This window comes from Coregonus clupeaformis, chromosome 2 (assembly GCF_020615455.1).
Source record: "Coregonus clupeaformis isolate EN_2021a chromosome 2, ASM2061545v1, whole genome shotgun sequence".
NCBI lineage: Eukaryota > Metazoa > Chordata > Actinopteri > Salmoniformes > Salmonidae > Coregonus > Coregonus clupeaformis.
The window spans coordinates 32445142-32467353 of NC_059193.1; the positions used below are offsets into that span (position 1 = coordinate 32445142).

The 22212-nt window shown below is 39.5% G+C and overlaps 1 protein-coding gene across 1 annotated transcript; it reads right to left on the reverse strand.

Moving 5' to 3' along the window:
* Nucleotides 1–7938: 7938 nt before the first annotated feature.
* LOC121534266 (fibroblast growth factor 18-like) lies at nt 7939–19872 on the reverse strand. The gene is made up of 5 exons (XM_041840886.1): nt 19198–19872; nt 18989–19025; nt 14871–15048; nt 12802–12908; nt 7939–9714 (listed from the first exon to the last, which is right to left on the reverse strand). Exons 1-5 carry the CDS (start codon nt 19227–19229, stop codon nt 9436–9438), a joined length of 633 nt encoding a protein of 210 aa, XP_041696820.1. The 5' UTR covers nt 19230–19872; the 3' UTR covers nt 7939–9435.
* Nucleotides 19873–22212: the final 2340 nt, after the last annotated feature.

The window sequence follows — 22212 nt, forward strand, 5'->3', positions numbered from 1 at the left end:
ACAATTTACTGTTGGCCTATAGCACTTGAAAGGCTATCCTATGCACAATGGGACTGGACAAGAGGCCTCGGGCCCCACGGTCGCTTGCTCCTAGCAAAAGCCTGTGGGCTCCCTGCTGTTCTATGCAACATGCTGAACAGTAGGGGGTCGCTCTCTGTTTGTTTAAAACTCACAGGAGTCCCATTAAAGCCCTGATTCCCCTCATTTAGGACTTCCACGGGGACACAAAGGACAGCCCTGGGAAGCGGCACGTTGCAAGGGACACCAATTATCAGGGCGAAGACACAGGCCAGCTTGTTCGTGCTCAGGGACATGTCAAGTCGTTGGACGACCCCCTTCGTCAAACCCATTGACCAGGGTGCACGGAGAGGCATCTTAATTGGTGTTGGGCAAACAGATTTTGTCACAAAGTAGCAAAGGAAGCTAAGTAGCTGAATGTTCACATTGTCCAACCCCTGACCTGGGCTTCGGGGCCATTCCCAGACATCATTATGCTCCGTTACTTTGATTAATCGTCTCTGACTCCCCTTTACGGTAGCGGGAAATCCAGGACAGCAATTAAAAGCAATATTCTGGCAATAACCACTAGAGTAAATAAAAAGTGAGCCCTTTTCTCTGTGTACAATGATATGATAGTGGCGAGAGGCTTGGCAGACAAAATCGTCAAGTTCGTTTTTGTTTGGCTTTTTGTCTAAATGTTTGTCTCTCTTTTTTGTCCCCTCCCAACCTTTCCCTCTCCCCGGTCACCCCACTACCCTACCCGGCCTCCCACTCCTGGGTCTTTCATTCCATTTCAAAAGGGGATTTTGTTAGGGAAACACTTGACATCATTAGTTTTGGACAGTGGCCACAATGACAGAGTGCTTGTCTTGGATTACGAAAACATATGTCAGATCAGCAGTCGAGGACCAGAGTTTCGACCTCAGGTGAAAGGTCTGCGAATATTGGTTTCTCGCCTGTTGCTTCTGTTCCTTCTGTTCCCTCTATCTCTGGGCCTTTCCTCTGTCTTGGTTTGGGAGGTGTCCATCTTCTCCAGGCAGAACCGAGTCCCATTATCTATTATTACAGGGACTGACCAGTCACAATAGGCCAGTGTTGTCCCACGGGGCCTGAAGTGCAGAGTGTGAAGTTCAGTGACCGATGATGGGCTTTAATGCCAGGTGACAGTGCGGAAATTAGCAAGAGGATTTTGACTTGATCTCATCTGCTTCACACACTTTTTCAGTGTGATAATGCCAGTGTGCCAGATGGGCACTGGAACTCACAGTTTGGAGTGTCCCAGGTCTACGTCCTATGTTGGGAAGACAGGGACCCAACTTTGTAACATAAAAAAATTAAAATACCCCACTTGCCACTATCATTGTCTTTAGAAAGACTCTGTCAGATATTTATGAGAATGAAATGTAAATGATCTATAACTCATAAAAAAACACAGGACATATTTTCTAGGATGTGTTAAATTGAAATGATCTCACTATAACTGCTCAATAAAACCAGCTACACATTTTTATGCAACTACCTGAAAACAAGAGTTGTTTATCTGATATACTGTATAACATTATGTAGATCAGGCGAGGCATTAATAGGACAGGGTGGTTTCTAAGTGGATTATCAAACAACCATGTGGCCACCTCTCATCCACCCCAAAAATTTGAGGGCCGCAAATATACTGTAAGTAACCTCAAAATAGTAGTGTTAAGCGATTAACCACATTTTCGGTTTTTAAACAACTAATTTTCAATTATTTGAATTCCATTTTGTTCTGTATTTTTCTTTGAGCTCAATTCACACATTGCACAGTTTCTCTAGAGATAAATCAGATCCAGCCTGAACTGTGCGATGTAGTAGGGTGTTGTAGTTTTCAACAGGTCAATATTCTACATAATTGAATGCAGAAAATGTGGTAATTAACTACAATGACCATAATCCATTGCGCACCTACTTGTCCGGTCTGTTTCTTTTAAGCCTGCTATGTAAAATAGACAAGAATGCGCAATCAAGAGAGATAGAGAGCAGTTGCCTCGCAAGGTATCTCTACCGGAAAATACATCGAAGTGATTGATTTTGTCAGACAGTATAGGCAGCAGCTCTATAGAGATAAGATTATGGAAATTGGAAATTAAATAATGAAGTCATCAAATAAAACAAATGTAATATACACAACAACTGAAATATTTTATTAAACTAAAGTAATGTGAATAAATGATGGTTAATAAGTGATCATCAGTAATGGGCAGTCAATACCATCATGGGACTTTTATGAATTGTTTTTATTCTGTGTTGTTACAGCGTTCAACCCACATAATGCATAGTGCATTTGATGTTAAAAAAAAAAATCGAAATCGAAAACCGTGAATATTTCTTCTGAATGAACCGACCTCAAAAAGCAATCGTTCAGCACTAAAAATGAATTACACTTTTAGATTGTTTACTCAGTTATCACAGATGAATAAACTCAAACATCAATTTAGAATGAGGGACAAAAAGAGAGTATGTGAGAAAAGAGGAAAGAAAGACTGATCTTTAGGTAATAATGTTCTAATGACCTGCTGCTTGTAAAAATAAAAAAAATATATGTATTGTTGTATGTGTACTGTATGTTTGTTAGTTTGTTTCTCTGGCCATGTTTTGAGTTATGCCTGCATCCTAATGAATAATATCTTTATTTTTAGTACTGAACAAAACATTTCGAGATAAAATAAATTGACTCTATGTTTAGTAAGCTAAAATGAGCTATCAAAAAATAAGAAAGAAATGTGACAAATAAGAGCACCTGTAGCGGTACATGATCGGACATTTTGTTTCAAGTCGTAAATATATCCAGTTAGACTTGCTCTTCTGACCCTCGCTCAAAATCTCTGTTCACTTGCTCTAGTAGTGTATAGATGATCCGATGGCCAAAAAAGCATCGCTCCTTTGAAGAGGCTCAGATTCGGCCTTGAAAGAGTCAAGGGGCTTTTGCCCATTGGTGGGAAAATGCTGATTAATTGTGTCGTAGCCCTGTGAGAAAGTACGCCCAGCGCAAAGCACTAATTATGGGCCCTCCACTGCCCAAGGAAAAAAGGGCAAAAATCGCAACAAAGGCTCATCTCATATCTCAAGACAATGAGGGCCCAAGAGAATAGGAGAAAGGGGAAGTTAATGAGGTGTGTCACCTGGCAGCTGCTGATGGTGGGAGGGGAGAAGGGGGGAGTATTGGGGGGACAGGGGGGTATTCAGGACTATGGACTATGGAAGTCCTTCTGGGGGTCCCTTTTTTTCTGGGGGGGGGGGTACCCAGAAGGTTGTGTCTGCCAAGGATGTGAAGAGATATGCATGAAGGGCCAAAGCCTGGAGAGTGCTTTAAGAGATCATTGCGCAATAAAAAATCCCAGTTTTAAAAAAATCCCTGTAAATAACAACAACAAATCTAGGAAAAATTGCCTTCAGAAAGTATTCACACCCCTTCACTTTTTTCACATTTTGTTGTGTTAAAAAGTGGGATTAAAATGGATTAATTTGTCATTTTTGGTCAATGATCTACACAAAATACTCTCATGTCAAAGTGGAAGAAAATACTAACATTTATGAAAAATGTATGAAAAATAAAACACAAATATATCTTGATGAGATAACTATTCACCCCACTGAGACAACACATGTTAGAAACCCCGTTGGCAGCGATTACAGCTGTGAGTCTTTTTGAGTATGTCTCTAAAAGCTTTGCACACCTGGATTGTACAATATTCGCCCCATTATTGTTTTAAAAAAATTCAAGCTCTGTCAAGTTGGGTGTTGAGCATTGCTAGAAAGCCATTTTCAAGTCTTGCCATAGATTTTCAAGCTGATTTAAGTCAAAACTGTAACTAGGCCACTCAGGAACATTCAGTGTCGTCTTGGTAATCAACTCCAGTGTAGATTTGGACTTGTTTTTTAGGTTATTGTCCTGTTGAAAGGTGAATTTGTCTCCCAGTGTCTGTTGGAAAACAGACTGAACCAGGTTTTCCTCTAGGATTTTGCCTGTACTCCATTCTGTTTCTTTTTCTCCTAAAAAACTCCCTTGTCCTTGCCCATGACGAGCATACCCATAACAATGCAATGCTTGAAAAAATGGAGAGTGGTACTCAGTAATGTGTTGTATTGGATTTCCCCCAAACATAACACTTTATATTCAGGACGTAAAGTTAATTTCTTTGCCACATTATTTACAGTATTACTTTAGTGCTTTGTTGCAAACAGGATGCATGTTTTGGAATAGTTGTATTATTTACAGGCTTCCTTCTTTTCACTCTGTAATTTTAGGTTAGTATTTAAAATTCAGTCTGTAACACAACAAAATGTGGAAAAAGTAAAAGGGGTGATTACTTTCTGAAGGCACTGTATATGTAAGTATTTTATTTAAATGATGTAATCCATTAAATTAATACTTTCACATGTACTATATATCAACTATCATCAAAATATTATCAATAACGGCTAAAGCAACAGTGCTTCATAGCAGCTACCCATCAAGAAGACCCCAAAACATCAGTTTGTAACTTATCCATTATTTTTTTTAATTTTAGCAGATGCTCTTATCCAGAGCAACTTACAGGAGCAATTAGGGTTAAGTGCCTTGCTCAAGGGCACATCGACAGATTTTTGACCTAGTCTGCTTGGGATTCGAACAATAGACATTTCGGTTACTGGCCCAATGCTCTTAACCTCTAGGCTACCTGCCGCCTAGGCGCAAAATACTACATGAAAATCTATTATTCAAAGAAAACAGACAGTTTTCAAGAAAAAATAGTATATAAGCAGATTTAGAATCCTGTAAAAACACTGCTCAGCTATATATTCAAAGACAAACATTAAAAACATTGAGAATCACAAAATGTTCCCCCAGTGGATTTTTCAGTCATAAAAGAAGACCAGTCAAGTGCGGTTTAACATTTAGCTAGAATAAGAAAGACTGCGGTGTCTTGATGGTAAATGACGTGACATAGATCTACAGTAAATGGCATATGTAAAATCACTATATTAGAGCTTGGTTACCATTTTGGTTTTGCCTTTGTTTTTCTCTAACCTGAGGGCAAGTTAAGTAGTCTTTGAGAGACAAAGGTTGTTCTATGTCTCAAATAGTGTGCCACCAAATTTCTGTTGACAGGGCTTCTTATTCAGTTTGTGGTTGCTGATGCTTGAATTCTGAGGAACACTTTGGTTATTCCACTGACATTCGTTTGACTTATGTGCCACCACAAATAGAACACATTTTCTCAAGACAGTGACAGAGGCCATTGTAATGTCATTCTTAATATGTTGTTGTATGTTGATGGATGATGTTATGAGCTGCATTGAGTTAATAAAGAATAATTTGGAAAAAATGTCACTATGAAAAAGAAAAATCTGATTATCGAATAAACTATTTTGCCACTACTGCCTTTAGAGATCCAGCTCCCTGGAGAAGAGATTTGGAAAGAGGATTTCATGTTTCAGTTGAAAGTTATTGGTTCAGTTCCAAGTCTATCCTTCAGTGATCAAAGGTTAACTCAAAGAAAGGCTTGGCAGGAGGTTTATACAAAATGTCTTCCCTTCATTCCGAAAGGTTCAATACATTTGTTACCATTGGTGCTGCTCGTTTAGACAACCCTCAACCTCTATTTATTTGGATTACATCTCTCTTCTTTCTCTATCATACCAGATTGTTGAGGGACATCATTAATATGCATATCATTCTTTCATCATTACATTTACATTTTAGTCATTTAGCAGACGCTCTTATCCAGAGCGACTTACAGTTAGTGAATACATATATATATATGTTTTATACTGGCCCCCCGTGGGAATCGAACCCACAACCCTGGCGTTGCAAACACCATGCTCTATCAACTGAGCTACATCCCTGCCGGCCATTCCCTCCCCTACCCTGGACGACGCTGGGCCAATTGTGCGCCGCCCATGAGTCTCCCGGTCGCGGCCGGCTGCGACAGAGCCTGGATTTGAACCAGGATCTCTAGTGGCACAGTTAGCACTGCGATGCAGTGCCTTAGACCACTGCGCCACTCAGGAGTGCACAGGCACAATATCTGTATTCGGATAAACTAAATTGACAAATTTCCCACCCTGGTCTGTATGAACCTGTTAGGGGATTCCATAATTAAATTGTACGAGTATTGTACGAGTATCGTACATGAAAAGAATTGGCCATGAGACACTGCAATGCATGACTGAGCATCCCTAAAAACCATACTCAAATGAATGGAATACTAGTTTCTTTGAGTTCTGGTTTGAGTAATGAGATATTCTGCCTAGACATGGTGTTAATGGAGAAACTTCATGCCACGTAAAATAATACTTTTAAAAGCAGACAGAGTATGAGACATGTATGCGACCTCTAAATCCAATGACGGAATAGCGTCTTCATCTGGTGTAGCTAGGTGGCTAAGCAGACTGCTGTGTGTCTGATAACATCAGTAGGAAGTTAAACAAAATACGTTTTTTCCTCAAAACTGCCATCTTTCAGTCTGACGGTTACTGTAAACACCATTCCAGCGCACAACATTATAAGACATGCTATTCCACATTCCTTCACCCTGTTTTTTAGGGGGAGAAATGTCTCAAACGCTTTTGCCAAAAGAAAGCTCACAACATTTATATAAAAGTGGCATCATTTGTAATAGAGTAGCACAAGGTTCAGTTATAGTATTTCTAATAAAATACTTCTGTGAAACTTCAGAATAACAGAAAGTTCACAGCAGAGTTCTCTGCTATTCTCTCAACATTCCTTGTCTTTCAACCTCATGGCAAAATATCCTCTTTCTTGATATACTGTAGTTGTGCCAGTAAGGTGTCAATTGGAACACTCGCTACACAAAATATCTCTCCATATTTCCATATTTTGGATTATGACAAAGTTCTTAGGAGACATAAAACTAACTCCTTTCAGCCTGGTTTCCGGCCTTGATTTTGATGTCCGCATAACATCCCATGGAAGTTTAGGACATCCCAGTAATTATATACATTTGCATAATGTGAAAGGTTATGCAAGCCCACATCTAAACCCAGACGTTAGATTAATAAAAAATGATATTTGTATCAAGTGGACCAAATTCAAATTACTTTTGCTCCTTGTACACAAAATTGCCTTACAGTCCCAATACGATTTAGCACTTGTACACAGTGCATATACATACAGTGTTCCTAAAACATAAACTCTATCCAAATATTAAAGAGGTGATGAGAGTTACCCACTCGGCAAAAACTGGTTGTCTCAATGTTGTTTCCACTTCATTTCACCCCAAAATGTCAATGTGTTGACGTTGAATCAACATGGAAAACTGATTGGATTTGCAAAAAGTAATCAACGTAAGAGAATTTAATCTTTTTTCAACCAACTTTTAACCTAAATCCAATGACATGGTGAAATGTGTGGTTGATTTCACGTTGAATTCATGTTAGTTGACAACTCAACCAAATGTAAATCAAAACTAGACATTGAACTGATCTGTGCCACTGCCCAGTGAGTAACTACTAACATCTAAGTTCTGTTGGATGTTGTCTTGGCACAGACACAGCTAATGTACTATCAAAGTTCATGGTTAGGTTATAGTAAACTTGTCAGCCTTTACAACACATTTCCAATCCTTAGAATAGCTCTTACAATGAATACGCAATGCAACATTTCTCAACCTAGAAATCTACTGCTGTTAAAAGCAGTCTTCACACTTTTAGGTTTGTATAGTATACGAAAATGCATACCTTGGCAGTATGTAGAGAAGGGAATGTACTCAATTTCTGACCAAGTGATACCTGCAATAGTCTAAAGGGGGAAATGTTATAGTAGCTACCAGTGAACTCATATAATCCCAGTGTCTTGGAGAGAAAAGGCATGCATTTGCCCCTCAACTACAATACAAAGCCAAGTAAACACATAGAAAAACCATTTTTAAATATAGTCCTCATTTTATTAACAGAGGCCAAATAAATTCATCACATTGTATTTACAAAGAAAGGCAATAAATATCTTATAATAGTCATAAAATTGTTTTTTGCATACATTTAAAAAAACAAAAAACATAAATGTGTCATGTTGTTAGTAGCATCTCATACAAAACCTGTCAGGTGGTAGACAAATATATAGGCTACTACAGCTCTACCCAGGAATAGAGGCTGAACTTTGTCATCAATAGTAATGATCTACAATGTTCTGTAGGGATCACAACTCCCCTGTTTGCCAGCTCTAGTCTGTTTCCCGAATCCAAACTAAGCATATTTCTGGTTGTATGGTTTTCAGGGTTTGAGAGTTAGGTCTTACAATACAGAGATCGTGGCTGGTTAGGATAAATCTATACCTGTCTTAGTACACATTTGAACAGTTCAGTGCTCTTGACATTATAACTGGCTTGACTGAACACAATGTTAAAGATTAACAGTTTTTGGGATGTCTCTTTGAACATGGGTGCTTGGGTGCACCATGAACAACCAGTAATACCAGCCACCTTTTGGTTGTAGGCCTATGAAAAGCAGGGCAAAATTGGTGGATGCAGATGGTAATAACAACAGATAGCTTGCTCGGTGTCAAAAATGATTCTGACCTATATCAATGTTTGAGAAGCTGTCCAGTATTCATTAGGCTTTTTTCAACTTTCTACCACAGTACGACAAGTAAGGCAAAAGGTGTGATATTACATTTCCCATTGTAATAGTGTCAGTGTTTCTGTCTCAGTTAACTTCTGAGCCACATCAACTCAGGTTAAACAAAACTACAACCCTGTCTGATGCCTTGCTAGTCAAAGCATGTTGTGTTCAGCTGAATCATAGGTTGCACAAAATTTTTTCAAGGAAATCACACTGTACACAGCGTGTTCAGCGCATTCCATCCAGAGTAGGCCACGATTCAGGCAGAAGGTATCAACACGATGAGAGTTGATACCTTCTGGTAGAGTTGGGGGAGAGAAAATGGGCACTGTCAAATATTGCACTCAAAGCTACGCAGTTATCTAGGTAGACTGTGTCACCTGCCATTGTCACCTCTTTCTGTTTCGTCTCCATGGCGTCTGATTCCAGTGGAAATACGGGATCCATGTTGTCGGGGGTAACACAAACAAAACTGACCGGTATTCCAATAAAATCTAGCGCTTGCTTTTTATAACACTTATAAACTCATGCTTCCACCCTCATTGTCAGATAGATGCCTTCAGTTTGCAATTCTAAGGAGCAGAAGATGAGCGATAAGGGTCCTTTGTCATCCTTAGTTTATCCAGTATAAATAAAATAAGACACATTATAATAATTATAATAACCCAGAAACATCCAACATTTGGGAGATGTTCAATGTTCCTGAAATATAAAAATAAAACATCTTTGAATGTTTGTTCTTTTTTGTTCTCGTTCTTTTGACAGAAGTCTTTAAGGGGTTTTAAGGCAAGAAGCTTGAGATGTCCTTGGAAAACTTTGTGTGTGCTGTCCATCGGCCCATCAGTTAGTTTTGGGGTTCTGTTTTAAGCGACGCGCCCTTCGTGTCCGCTTAGTTACTGTAGTGAAACGGAACTCTTCCAGTGGGTCCACCTTGCCCTTTGGATGGCGTTTCATGAAATGCACTTCCTGTTGAGTTTGTGTGGTCCGCGATCCTTTTTTGGGCCTCCCCTTCCTGTTGAAGCCTAGGTACCACCCTTTGTACTTGGCCGACACGAGAGCTGTGTAGTTGTTCTCCAAGAATTCTTCCACGAAGACGCACTCCTGGTTCCTACCATTGCGCTGCAAGGAAAACAACATGGTTTTAGACACTTAGCACCTGGTTTCCAACACTGTGAAATAAATTACTTCCGCCTTCCATAATGGCAGACCATCAAGGAAACCTTTTTTATCTACTGCCAAAGAAACATTTATGTATCTCATATAAGCCAGAAAGTGATGGAACTACTACAGTTGCATAAAGTTGTTATTCATTCCTTTTTAAATTGTGTTTCTGGTATGGCTCTTGTAAGGACACAGCAACTTTACTAGACATTTCACACCTTGCATTTGTCAGTTTTAAGATATCTGTGTATTTAAAAAGAATTATACATTTTTGTGATATACACTCCCATACTTATGTATTTGGACAGTTAAGCTGTATTTGGATGGTGAAGGAACAAACATAATACCTCCCAAAACATGCTAACCTCCCCTGTTATTGGTAATGGTGAGAGGTTAGCATTTTTGGGGGGTATGATCTTTGTTCCTCTAACTTTCTCACACATCATTATTCAGGATTAATTAATTATTATCCATAATCATGGTAGCATCCACATTAATGTAGAAGGGTTCAGAAACATCTTATATTCTTCTTTACAATAAAAGTGACTATAAAATGACACAATACATTTTTCACGATTCAGTTCCTTTTAGCCAAAACATAATCCAAAATACATCCAAAAACGGCAAATGTATCCAACAAGTTTGTAGGGTCACAAGCTTGATGTAGTCATTGTGTGCTAGGAATATGGGACCAAATAATAAAAAGTTGACTACCGTATTTTCCGCACTATAAGGCGCACCGGAGTATAAGCCGCAGCAGCTAAATTGAATGATATTGAATGATGTGTACATATATAAGCCGCACTGGACTATAAGCCACAGGTGTTTTCATGTTTAATTACCATATGTAAGGGTTCGTGCACAGAGGGGATTGTCGGGAAAGAGACAAACTGTCTCGCTCTCGTAATGTCTGTCTGTCTTGCTCTCGTTCTGTCTCTCGTACCACTCTCGGTTCCACTTTTACTTTTGCGCGCTACCTATCTCACTCTTTTCCGGCCTCCAGCTTTTCCTGCTGGAGCCCGCCGCTTAAAGGTGGGGGGCGCGGACCGGTCATAGAGCCCATAGAGTTAAAGTTGGTGGACTGTAACCTGTAAAATCCATAGATTTAGGTCTTCTAGTGGCCGTTAGCTGTAAAAATCCATAGATTAGCCGCACCGTTATATAAGCCGCAGGGTCGAAAAATGGGAAAAAAGGCGCGGCTTATAGTCCGAAAATTACGGTACTTTAATACACTATACGTTAATTTGTCCAAATACTTACAAAAGAAAAGTCAAATGGGGGGGACTACATATGTATAAAAACACCCTCAAATAAAAGGTGACATTATGTACTGTCGCCTTATATGAAACATTTGATCTTGAATCCGAAATGCTGAAGTATAGAGCCAAATTTAAAAATGTTAGCTTCACTGTCCAAATGAATACGGAGGGGAGTGTACATCCTGCTATTTTACATGGCACCACCTGGTGAACAAGAGGTATAATTGCAATGGCAATGCGCCTTTGAGGCCATTAGCCTGTTAACTGTATTAAACCATTGTGATGATTGCAGTCTATAATTGACTGGTGGAGTGTCAAAAGGAAAGCACAGGTTACGTAACAGGGTGCCAGAGAGTTATCAAAAGATTTTTGTCAGGGGCGCACTGAGTAAGCACTCTCCATCCTGGCTTGTATGTTCGGCAATTGAACATATGAAGAGTTTCATTCCAAAACGCTATATATCCATTTTCAGAAATGTCGGTTAATTAGCTTTTATTGTTGAAAGAAATGATGAAAGAGATATACATATATATTTTTACTACCTAATCATGGCACGGGGATGTTCAATGACAGACATGTATTTGTTTAAAATCTATCACTTGATGGATTCATTACAGAGAGACAAATAATCATGTTTTTTCTGCTTCTAAATGCTATATATCTGCCAGGCTCTGAGAATTAAATAGTGCTGCTAGGTTTAACAAAGTTAAATGTAACGAATAACTACATTTCTAATAAAGAACTGTACAAATGTTACATTTGGGACATCAACATTGAAATGTTAAATAAATAAATACAGTAATATGAGATCTCTATGTAAAACATTTACATTTGACATTTTAGTAATTTACAAGATGCTCTTATCCAGAACAACTTGCAGTAAGTGCATTCATCTTAAGATAGCTAGGTGAGACAACCACATATCACAGTCAAATATACAGGACACAAACATTCCATTCCAGCTAAACAATGGATATATAGGGGTTTTGCAAAAAAAAAAAACTAAAGTCTATTAATAAAAAATCTGAGAATAGTAATATTTTACACACAGATGAAGGTACCCATAAGCTATTATTTCTGATGAAAAAACACAAATGTGAAATATTTGTGGATATAGCGTTTTGGAAATAAACTCAATTTTTTTAAATACATATCTATGTTTTATTTTTGCGCAGCAATGGATGTCTTAGTCTTGCTAAAATATCCTTAAAGGGGAAATCCGCAGTTGAAACAATAACAATGGGTTTCCCTGCCACGGTTTCGGTAAAAAGCTGAGGAATGGGGATGGAGAAATGTAACCACTCTTAAATTCATAGACAGAGCTATGGATGCAAGGATTGAACATCCATAATAACAAAATTATAGTTTTAACTGTGTTTTGAGGCTATACAGTGTCTGTTTACATTTACTTTGTTTACAAACATTGGAGTAAAACAAGCGTATATTTTAGTTCCTAATGGGGTTCAACAGTTGAACTAAGCTCATGACGCATTTATAAGTTATATTCTTCAAGAATCAATGGGTACATATAATTAATTTATAAGTCCAACAATGGATGTAGGAACTGCAGATTTCCCTTTAAGAGGAACTTTGGCACACATCTAAACAAACTTTTCAGGTAAAAGTCATTTTTCTAATGTTAGTTATAGTAATGTCTTCATCCACTGGAGTCACTCAAAGAATCTGTTATTGGCACTAGGCAAAAAATTAAGAGCCTAATTTTATTTAATTGAGTTAGATTTGCCCCATTCTCTAGCAAGAGAGTAACAACTAAGAAAATGCTTACCTTTCCAACTATTTTGCCATTCTTGTTCATACAGATGTAATACTCACTCTCCTTCCCTTTTATTCGAATATGGCTCCCAAAGGTTTCTGTCTCAACAACAAGAAGAGCTAGAAGGTGAAGGAGAAACACATTTACTTGATGAATATGTTCAACCACTTACAGTACATTCATTAAGTTGATACAGTCCATTTTAAACAGAAAATGACTATTTGTTCATGAAATATACTCTATAATTGACTGTATGATCTCCACAGGATAACAAATAAACATTTGAAATGATCCATTCTAAACAAGCACACCGGCGGCTTCTTTTGCTCTGTCACAACCTTAACCCCTGTGGGGTCACCTTTGTTTCTGTTCGCTCCTCGCGGGCAAGAGATCTGCCAAACATTTTGGAGCGGTTACGCTCCCTCAGGATTAGGTTTCAGGTTGTCTTTAGTCTGTGCTCACTCAATCAAAAAGTTAAAGATGATCCATTTGTTTAACACACTGGCCTATTCAGTGGCACTCAAGGGAACAGAGGCAGGTGGGGGGGTCTCCAAAATAGACCCTTAAAACAATCTTGAAGGGGAGTGGGAAACTCGTCTGAGAACTGACATTGAGAGAGAGAGGGAAGAAGACATCCCTCTCTTTCCACCAGGGAGCAAAGAGGATAGAATTACTGTGGTGAGACTTCTCTGAAAGAACAGGAGGTCTGGTTTGAGAAACAGAATGGAGCTCCTGAGAGGAGTTGGAGGAGCTGGGACAGAGATGGCCACAAGTCTCCACTTAGCTTCCCCTCTTCCATACTACAATGGAAAAAAGCAAGCTGTACCGTGATATCCCAGATTGAAGAGGGTTTAAGTGTAGTGTCGCTCACTGCGGCCAAGCTTTAGAAACCCCACAGCATTCTCAGTGCTGAATCGCAAACGAATGTGCCGAGGGTGGACTTGTGCAAGTACCACTGGAGACTTCAATTGCAACTGGAAACTACAGGTGCAACAACTGCCTTTTAAAAAAACTACTTTTGCCTGTTTCACATGGATTTTTACAAATGTGACTATGCATTTAGATATATAAGATGCTATCGGACAAATGGTGACATCAATTATGTGGGATTGCGTGTGACACATTCTATAGCCCACTTTTCTTGAAGGCAAGCACTGCTGCCTGGGGAGAATTATAACCCTCTTATCCGCGTGCATATGTGGGGTAGCTGACCTTGTAGTAGCAGAGGCTCCATTTCTCAGCCGTGCTTTCTGACCCTCCATTGTGAGGTTGCTGTTATGACTGAGTGAGGATTAGTGCAGAGAGTAGAGAAGAGTGTCTTCCCGAGCCTCCTGTTAAATCAGTGTCAGGGAGTTCACAGGTGCCAGGTACTGGGGCTGAGGGGAGGGGGCAGGGTTGGCAATTCCTCATGGGAAACATTGAATCTGCTTCCACTCAAGCTCTAACAAGCAACGAGAGGAAACCTCGCCTCAGTGCATCTGTGACTGAACACAGTCGACCGACGGTGCTTGTTGGCGACTCATACATGTGAGCGCAAACAGGCAAGCACTCCCATACAAACGCGTCTAGACCACAGCCCAACTTTTAATAGAAAATGGGCCATGTCCACAGTGACAAGTAGTGAATATAGCAACTGATAAACTCTTCGTAGAGTTGAAAAGAACTATGCCAGGCATCACACAGAATTACTTTCCATGACAACAATCAGATAGCTGTATTTCCACCTCAATATGATCACTGACCAGAACAGTGTAAGGAACACAGCTGAGACTCAATATATACAGTATCTCTAGATGTGCTTTATCTGTGGCCGGACGTGCTTTATCAGTGGCCGGACACGCTCATAGCCTCAAATTCCCACACTATTCATCATCTTAATGGCTTAACCAAGCAATCAGTTAGTAGCTGAGTTAGGGTCAAAGTTCACTCATTAAAAATGTAAACCCAACTCTGACCAGTAGCGGTCCAAAATAGGTCGAACGAATCCTGGTTCACATGAGATAATTCCCACAATAAAGACCATTGATGAGGGGAACTGGCTGAAGCGTCTGTAAGTGAAGTGCACAGGAATTCTCCCGTACCGTACTTGCCCCCATCGTCTCCGTTGGCGTTGACCTTCTTGCCCAGGATCTGGACGTGCTTGCCCGTGGTGTGGCTGTACAGCTGGTAGATACGGATCTGCTTCCGGCTCAGGTCGTCCGGGTTCCGCGTGTGGTTCTCGATATAGATCCTGAAATCGGCTGAGCTCTGTTGAGATTCCTGGAGGAGAAAGACATGACACAGGTGGTCATAGACCAGCTTTTACTAGGGCCTCTGTCATGAAGCTCTGCTTAATGGCCAGCAACTGAGGTAACACCTTGGATGTTGTAAGCTGACATTTTAAGTTCAGTTTGCACATTAAAACTGACACGTATCTTCTTCACGACATGTTTACAAGGTAATGAAACTGTGAGGCATTGTACAAATTCGAAGGGCACATACTGTAGAAGTTCACCGAGAACAAAATCACAACATGGTACATGCTTCATTATCATTGCATGTCTTTGTATTAAGGTAGCTGTATACTATGCGCCCGGGGATATATTGAGAACAGTATTCCATTTCCACAAGCAAGCCACTAGCAATTATACACCTGAAGCATTCAGAACTGTTACACTATCATCAAACAAATATCTGCCCTAGGGCCCAGTAAGGCCCATAAATCACAGTGGAGATGTGGATGTGATGGCGAGAGGCAGCTTGTACCACAAAAACATACTCGGAGGGAGCATCTTGTAACATAAATTCACCCATTCAAATATTTCACACTGTTAGCCTGAATGCAAAGGTCTGTTTCGCACTTACAAGTCAGGGCCTAAAAAAACGGACTTTGACAACACATGAAAATGAACGCAGCCTGTGTGCCCTGTCACCCAACCCCATATGTGGATGGGAAGGATAACGTATACTTTCGAAACCCCTGGAATCTCGATTTGCGCCAAGATCCCGTTCCCCAGCTGTATCGTGTGGTAATTACATAGTAACAGCCTTTTATGTGGCTTCTCTCAGGTGGCTAATTATATACACATTACATACTCTAACTCCTTGTTGTTTTAACCTCAGCAAATTAATGACATTTAGTGAATGAGAGGGGAAATATGCTCATGGTAGAACAAATCTTTAACACAGGGGGGAAAACAAACCACTGGTCTGAATACAAATCCCAGTAGTTTGAAGCTACATCATGGCTGACAAGGTGTCAGCAAATATTAAAGGAACTAAGAAGCAGTCACTTTTGGATGGTCTAAAAACAATGGCAAGTATATGAATAAAACATATAATCAACAAGGGGCTATGCTTTCTATGAAAATGAATGAATGACGTGGAACTGACCTTCCACTGAGTTGCATTCCTTTCCAGAGAACGCATAGAGCCCCAAGCTGATTATCCCTTTTATACCATGGCTATAATTTAACACATTTGCCGCTAGAAATGTGTTCATTTGCCGCTAGAAATGTGCTCAACATCCACTGAAGTAGCTAGCAAGTTTACTAGATAGCAACAGTAGTTGACGTGGTAACCAAACAAACAGACTTGCTGGTTTAGCTAACCAAACCATCAGTCCTAGCTTGCTATTATGAAAATCGAATTCAACAATGCCAATAATGTTTTCAATTCGACTTTTGCTTTCAAAAGCAGCTCAAACATAGAACATGTAACAATGAACTATAGCCATTCAATTCTACCGTGCAAATATACAGTGAGTTATAGGGAAATAATGCACGCTCTAGAATGCCCTTCAAGCAATCAGAAACAAATATTAAACAACGCCATGGTATAACACTAAAATAAAGTTGTTTGCCTAAAACAAAGATGCATCTTAATCAATAAATAAAATCTTATTGAAATCTCTTTATCAAACTTCCCTTGAATTTAGTCAATGCTTAGGCGGAGGAACATTAAGAAAGTTATTATAACACACCTCTTACTTTCGTTCCTAAAAAATAGAGCATCCAATAGAGCATCTACAACTCTAGTAAAGCGTCCACAACTCTAAAAGACCATTCAAAACGATCATAGAGCATCCAAATCCAATAGAGCATCTTAATAGAGCTTCCACAACCCTAGAATGACATTGTCTGTCCATTACACTACCCCCCAAAGTTCACCACCAAGCCAGCATTCACTAAAAAATACTTTTCGGATAACTACTGCTTTGGGATTTGTACCAAATCTCTCCATCTCTAAACAAACATAAAGGTGTGTTTTGTAGACAGTTGCATTTCACATGGGAGGAAACAAAGGCAAGCGTCTGCAGAGGGCCGAGGTAAACGCAATCGACAAAACATTTTAGCGAGCCGTCTCCCTCTTCAAAGAGGGGACGAAAATGGGTATGGTTGAAACTTTAAAAGTCTGGCAACATCTTTGCTGGGAAGCTTAGCCCCCTGCATCTCAAATAAACCGTACCATCTGCTTAACACACACACAGGTCTACAAAACAGTCTACATGCCATCAAGGTTGTGCTACACAATTGTATTGGTCTATCTAAAGTGTATTTTCTTCAAGAAAGCCTCTATGAGACTTCCTTCTGACCAACCTCTTCTTTGCAGAAGCAATTAGTCATGCAAAGCAAGAAGCATATTGGTATATCTCACCACAGATATGGGTAGCAATTAAAACTATAGTATTGTAATTACTGTCTAGGTTGGGGGAGATATCAGACAGTTGACACTATAACGTTGTTTTTGCCAATTCCTTTGGAACAAGAACACATACCCTTACGTAACCCAGTTGTCTCCTCTTTTTTTTTTTTTTTACCCCCAGCTTTTTTCCTTGCTGAGGGGTGTCTTTGTAAGATGTCCCCTTTATTATGAAATGGTAATGCCAGGTTTTATAATCATGACCCCTTGACCTATTTGTTTAGAACATCTCTGACAGAGACGTGATGTCCAAAAGGTAGAATGAGGGATTGTACTCTATGTCTTCATCTATTGCAGCATCATTGGATGGATTGGGCCTCTCCATTAATAATTTGTTTGGCATGAGTTGTTTGTTGACAATCTTAATCCTCATCTTCAATGCAAAGGATTACTTGTTGAAGCAACTCTGGAAATGTTAAGATTTTAAACTAGGTGATATCTTATCACCTCAATCAGGGGGAAGGGATTGGGCACATTGTATGTAATTACTTATCCCTGTATAAATAGCCAGCAATCTTTTTTAAATTACTTTTAATAAGCATTAAATTGGAGATAGGGGAAAAATTCGAGTAATTCTCTGTAATCCCTGAGAGATTTGATTGGCATCAACCCTGGTATATGATACTGACTAGACTACAAAACAAACCCCAACAAAAGAGGCATGGAAGCATTGCAGGACTTGGGCTAACCGCTGCCTCTCACTGTATCTAACAATATAACATGCTGGTTTCCAAACTACACTTTGTTTCTGATTTCATTTACACCAAATACATAATGACAAATACACTTAACTAAAAATAACCAATACATTCATGCTCAAAACGCAAATACATTATTTTTTTATACTAGACAACAGTTAAGCAATTGATTCTATCTCCATGCAGCATGTTACACTTCATAATAATGAAGAATGTGGATTTTTACTGAAGTTTGCTATAGACAACCAAGTTAACAAATAAATCGCATGCGTAAAAGATGCGCGGTTAGTGCAGTTTATACTATTATTACAAAATAGATCCACGAGGCTGAAATTGATCAAAATCTAAATGTCCTTCAAATGTATTTTCATCTCATCTTTTTCTCTGTCTCAATTATGGTTGCCTGGCTCAATTGTGAGCTGTGGGCTTATCTGGTGCACTCGAGGACGCCTCGTTCATTAGTGAGATGCAATAGGATAGTTTCCTCTACATTCCAAACCTATTTCCTTACCATAAAATCTACTATATTTTAACGAGGGTAGAGTTACTTTGCTTGTATTTTTATTTAATGAACAATAAACATCGATCTTTAATTAGGGAATTGTGTTAATCTTATCTAATTAAAGTAACTGAAATCTGAGAAAAATAACCAGCGCGTCTAACCACCGTATGTTAAAGGTTGCCAAGTGCCCAGAAGCTAAAATAGTGTATAGTTACAGTATCCAATTGTATGAGTACGTGTTCATAATAAATCCAGAATGGGTGCTGCAAAATCACACACACACACAGTGTTCAAAATCAGAACAATCAAATCAACCTACCTGGAGCTGGAAATAGAGGACCAGAAAATGTAAACACCTGGAGAGAGAAAAGGGAGGAGGGGGTAAATCACAAGCAATTACATAAAATATAAACGGCTATAGCCATACCTGAATGTCAACCGTAGCAACTATGTAGCTTTTAGCGACTTCTATTGGTAAGAATGTACGTGTTTTGAGAAACGAAAGGAATAGAAAGATGGAATCCTTACAGGTATATGAACCTCGAAGGCACAACAGACATCTTGACTTGCTGAAATACACCTGTTTCCACAGTTTTAAAGCCCCGAGAGAAGTTGAGGATAGACCCGCCAGCGTCCTTACGCAAACAATCCCGGAGGTGTCTTTGAATCCCAGTGTAATGATAAATAACTGGAGTGCAAAAATGTCACTGAACGCAACATTAGGTGCTTCCTTGTTGTAAGAAAATGATCCAGAGGGAAAAGGTAGCGTATTGTTTCTTGTCCGCCTCCAAATCTCCTAGCTCCGCTCTCACGGTCCGTTTAGACAGCGGTATCTTCCAGGCGCGGAAATATTCAATTTGCAACCATTGCTTAGTAGATTTCCCCTTGTTTAAAAATCCATTGCGCGCACACTCTTTCCTCCCAAAGGTGCTGCTCCAAAGATCAGAGGTACTTCAGTTCCGTCCGTACCTGCGGGTGATATCTACGTTGCATGGATCATTTTTAATCTTCCGACTCCACAGTGGGAAAATGGCAAAAGTGCATAAAATCGAATAGGAAAATTGAAAAGATGTTAGGCAGAATACCTCGCGTTCTGATAAAAAGTCAGTGTTATCCAGAAGGTAGCTATAAATATGAAACCTGAATCTAACTCAGCGGCAGATCTTCGTTGCAGGGGCGATGGTGTAATGCCTGTCAGTGGAGTATCTGCGGCTAAGGATTTGGGCACAGTGAGGTTGTTCTGTTGGTGGTGGGTGGAAACTTGTCAGCGGTTTGCACCTGATAGGGTAATCTTTGAGAGACCATCAGTATGGAGAATGTTTTCCTCTAGTCAGAAATTATAGTGCTTGGGAGGTAGTTGGTACAAGGAGGAACACACGAATTGATGGACTTGTTTTTACCTTTTTTAGAGACTTTTGTATATAGGTTAATTTTATATTCGATATTACCTTAAATGCAGGTGTAGGCCTATTTCAAGTTCAAAATAGCTTACTTGGGCGAATACTGGATTCCCATTGGAAGCTATTTTTTCTTAAATCATATTTTGTATTATTCATAAAGGCTATTTTTTAAAACATTTGTTCTTCATTATTAGTATTATTAATATCGTAATTATTAATGTTATTATTATTAGTTTATTATTGCAGTTGTGTTTGTTGTATTACCTTTGTAATGAGAAATAATGTATCATGGAGGCCATGTATTTTCAGAACACAATATTACAAAATTGAGTGCGGAGTTGGTTAGGCAGCAGTCAAGACTACTCTTTCTCGGCTTCCCTTGTTTTCAGGTTATGTTGGAGGCCACTTCGTTTGTGGATTGGGCTTTACTCTCCCAGACAGCATTGAAATGCAGGTTGTTGTGGAACACGATTTTTCAATAATGTGCTATAACTTATCCTGCATTTAAATGAAAGAGAGGTGTGAATGTGTTTACGAGGCCCTCTGAACTCGCAGTGGCCTCCCGCCACTTAGGACCATTGTGTGATTCCCCTTTATTGTCCTATTACAACGGGAATTACAGCATTCCATCCTCATTGCATTTAAAATGAAATTTCAAATTTTTCCCATAGGGTTAGTGGTAACCATTTAAACTATAGTTGATTGCACTTTGAATAGCCGGCAAGAATGAGGATGGCTGTGTGAATCAGTATAATGTCACAATATTATCCCCCAAATTGTGCAATTCTGTGCCTATGTAAAATACATATGTATTACCAGAATTCAAAACTCCTAGTTCCTCCATTGACAACATAAAAAACAAAAAACGAATTGCACAAAATATAATAATTTATGATAGGAACAGTTGAATAAACACAAGGTGTGCATGCCTGATGATTAGATTGACCTGGGGCTTCCATTTGGTGTACATCCAAAATACTTACAATCAACAAAATACAATATGTTTGAGGCATTGGCTGGCAGTCCAAAATGAAGCTTTTTGAAAAGTGATTAAAACCACAGGCATAATGAACAATAATTATGATACTGCACAAAGGAGCCAGCATTGAGTAGTCACTCATCACCTCCAAAGCACAGGCTGGTGACAATACCTTGAAGTATAAACCAGGAGCTATGGAACAGAGTGAACAGGGCTGTGTCTTTATTGTGCTGCTCACCTGTGTGACACTTGTGACAAGCTTTAAAAGCAGAAGCTCCTGCATACTGCTTACCTGCACATTTTCACTTTTTAATTTGAAGTTAACAGTTTTTCTACTGGCCTTGCCAGATGTCGAAAAGCTTGGTGGCACTTTGAAACAAATGATGAAGACTTGTAAAAATAAAAAGTCCTCGTTCACTGTTTTATGGCATTTATATGGTATCTACCCTTCTGGTAGAACCACGTTACAGCAGGTATAACACATTGAGAAACTTTTCCATTCCATAGTTTATTCTAGGATGGAGGATACATTAACCATGGACTCTAATCAGTCACATTAAGCCACAGGAACTACGGCTTATGTCAGATTTATTCTTAGAAACATTTACATTTAGCATGTAGACTAAGTGGCTATGAAGGTTGGTCAGAATTGTGATCAACAATTGAGAATTTTCTTGGGTGGAAAGTTGAGCCTACTGGTTGACAATGACTATAGTTGAGGTTTATGAATGGAGAGCTGTCTCAGTCCTTCTGAGGAGGGGGAGGTGGGCAGGTAAGCCAGCAACTCAAGAGTTAGGATTAGGTTACCCACAAAGTTTACCCACAGCGACTGACTGAGTGAAGAAAAGAACAAGCAAGTAAGCTAATGGTCTTGGGATAAACCCCACAGCTGCAAAATAAAGTTTGCTACAAAATGCACTGCGGCTTTCCACCATCATCGCTACCGGTAGATGTCTGAGACTGTGTCGTGACGGTCATTAGGAATGTGGAGAATATTTCATTGACGCTAGATAAAAAAAGGCGGGGGGGGAGCTATCCGAGGGCGGTCAGCCAGGGGTTCAAAGGGCCTAGCAGGCCTTTAAGCTTGACAAAAGAACTTGGAAGTTCTGTAAGTGAATTCCAATGCACTATATTAGTGTCAGGACCCCCCTGCCACCCTCCCCT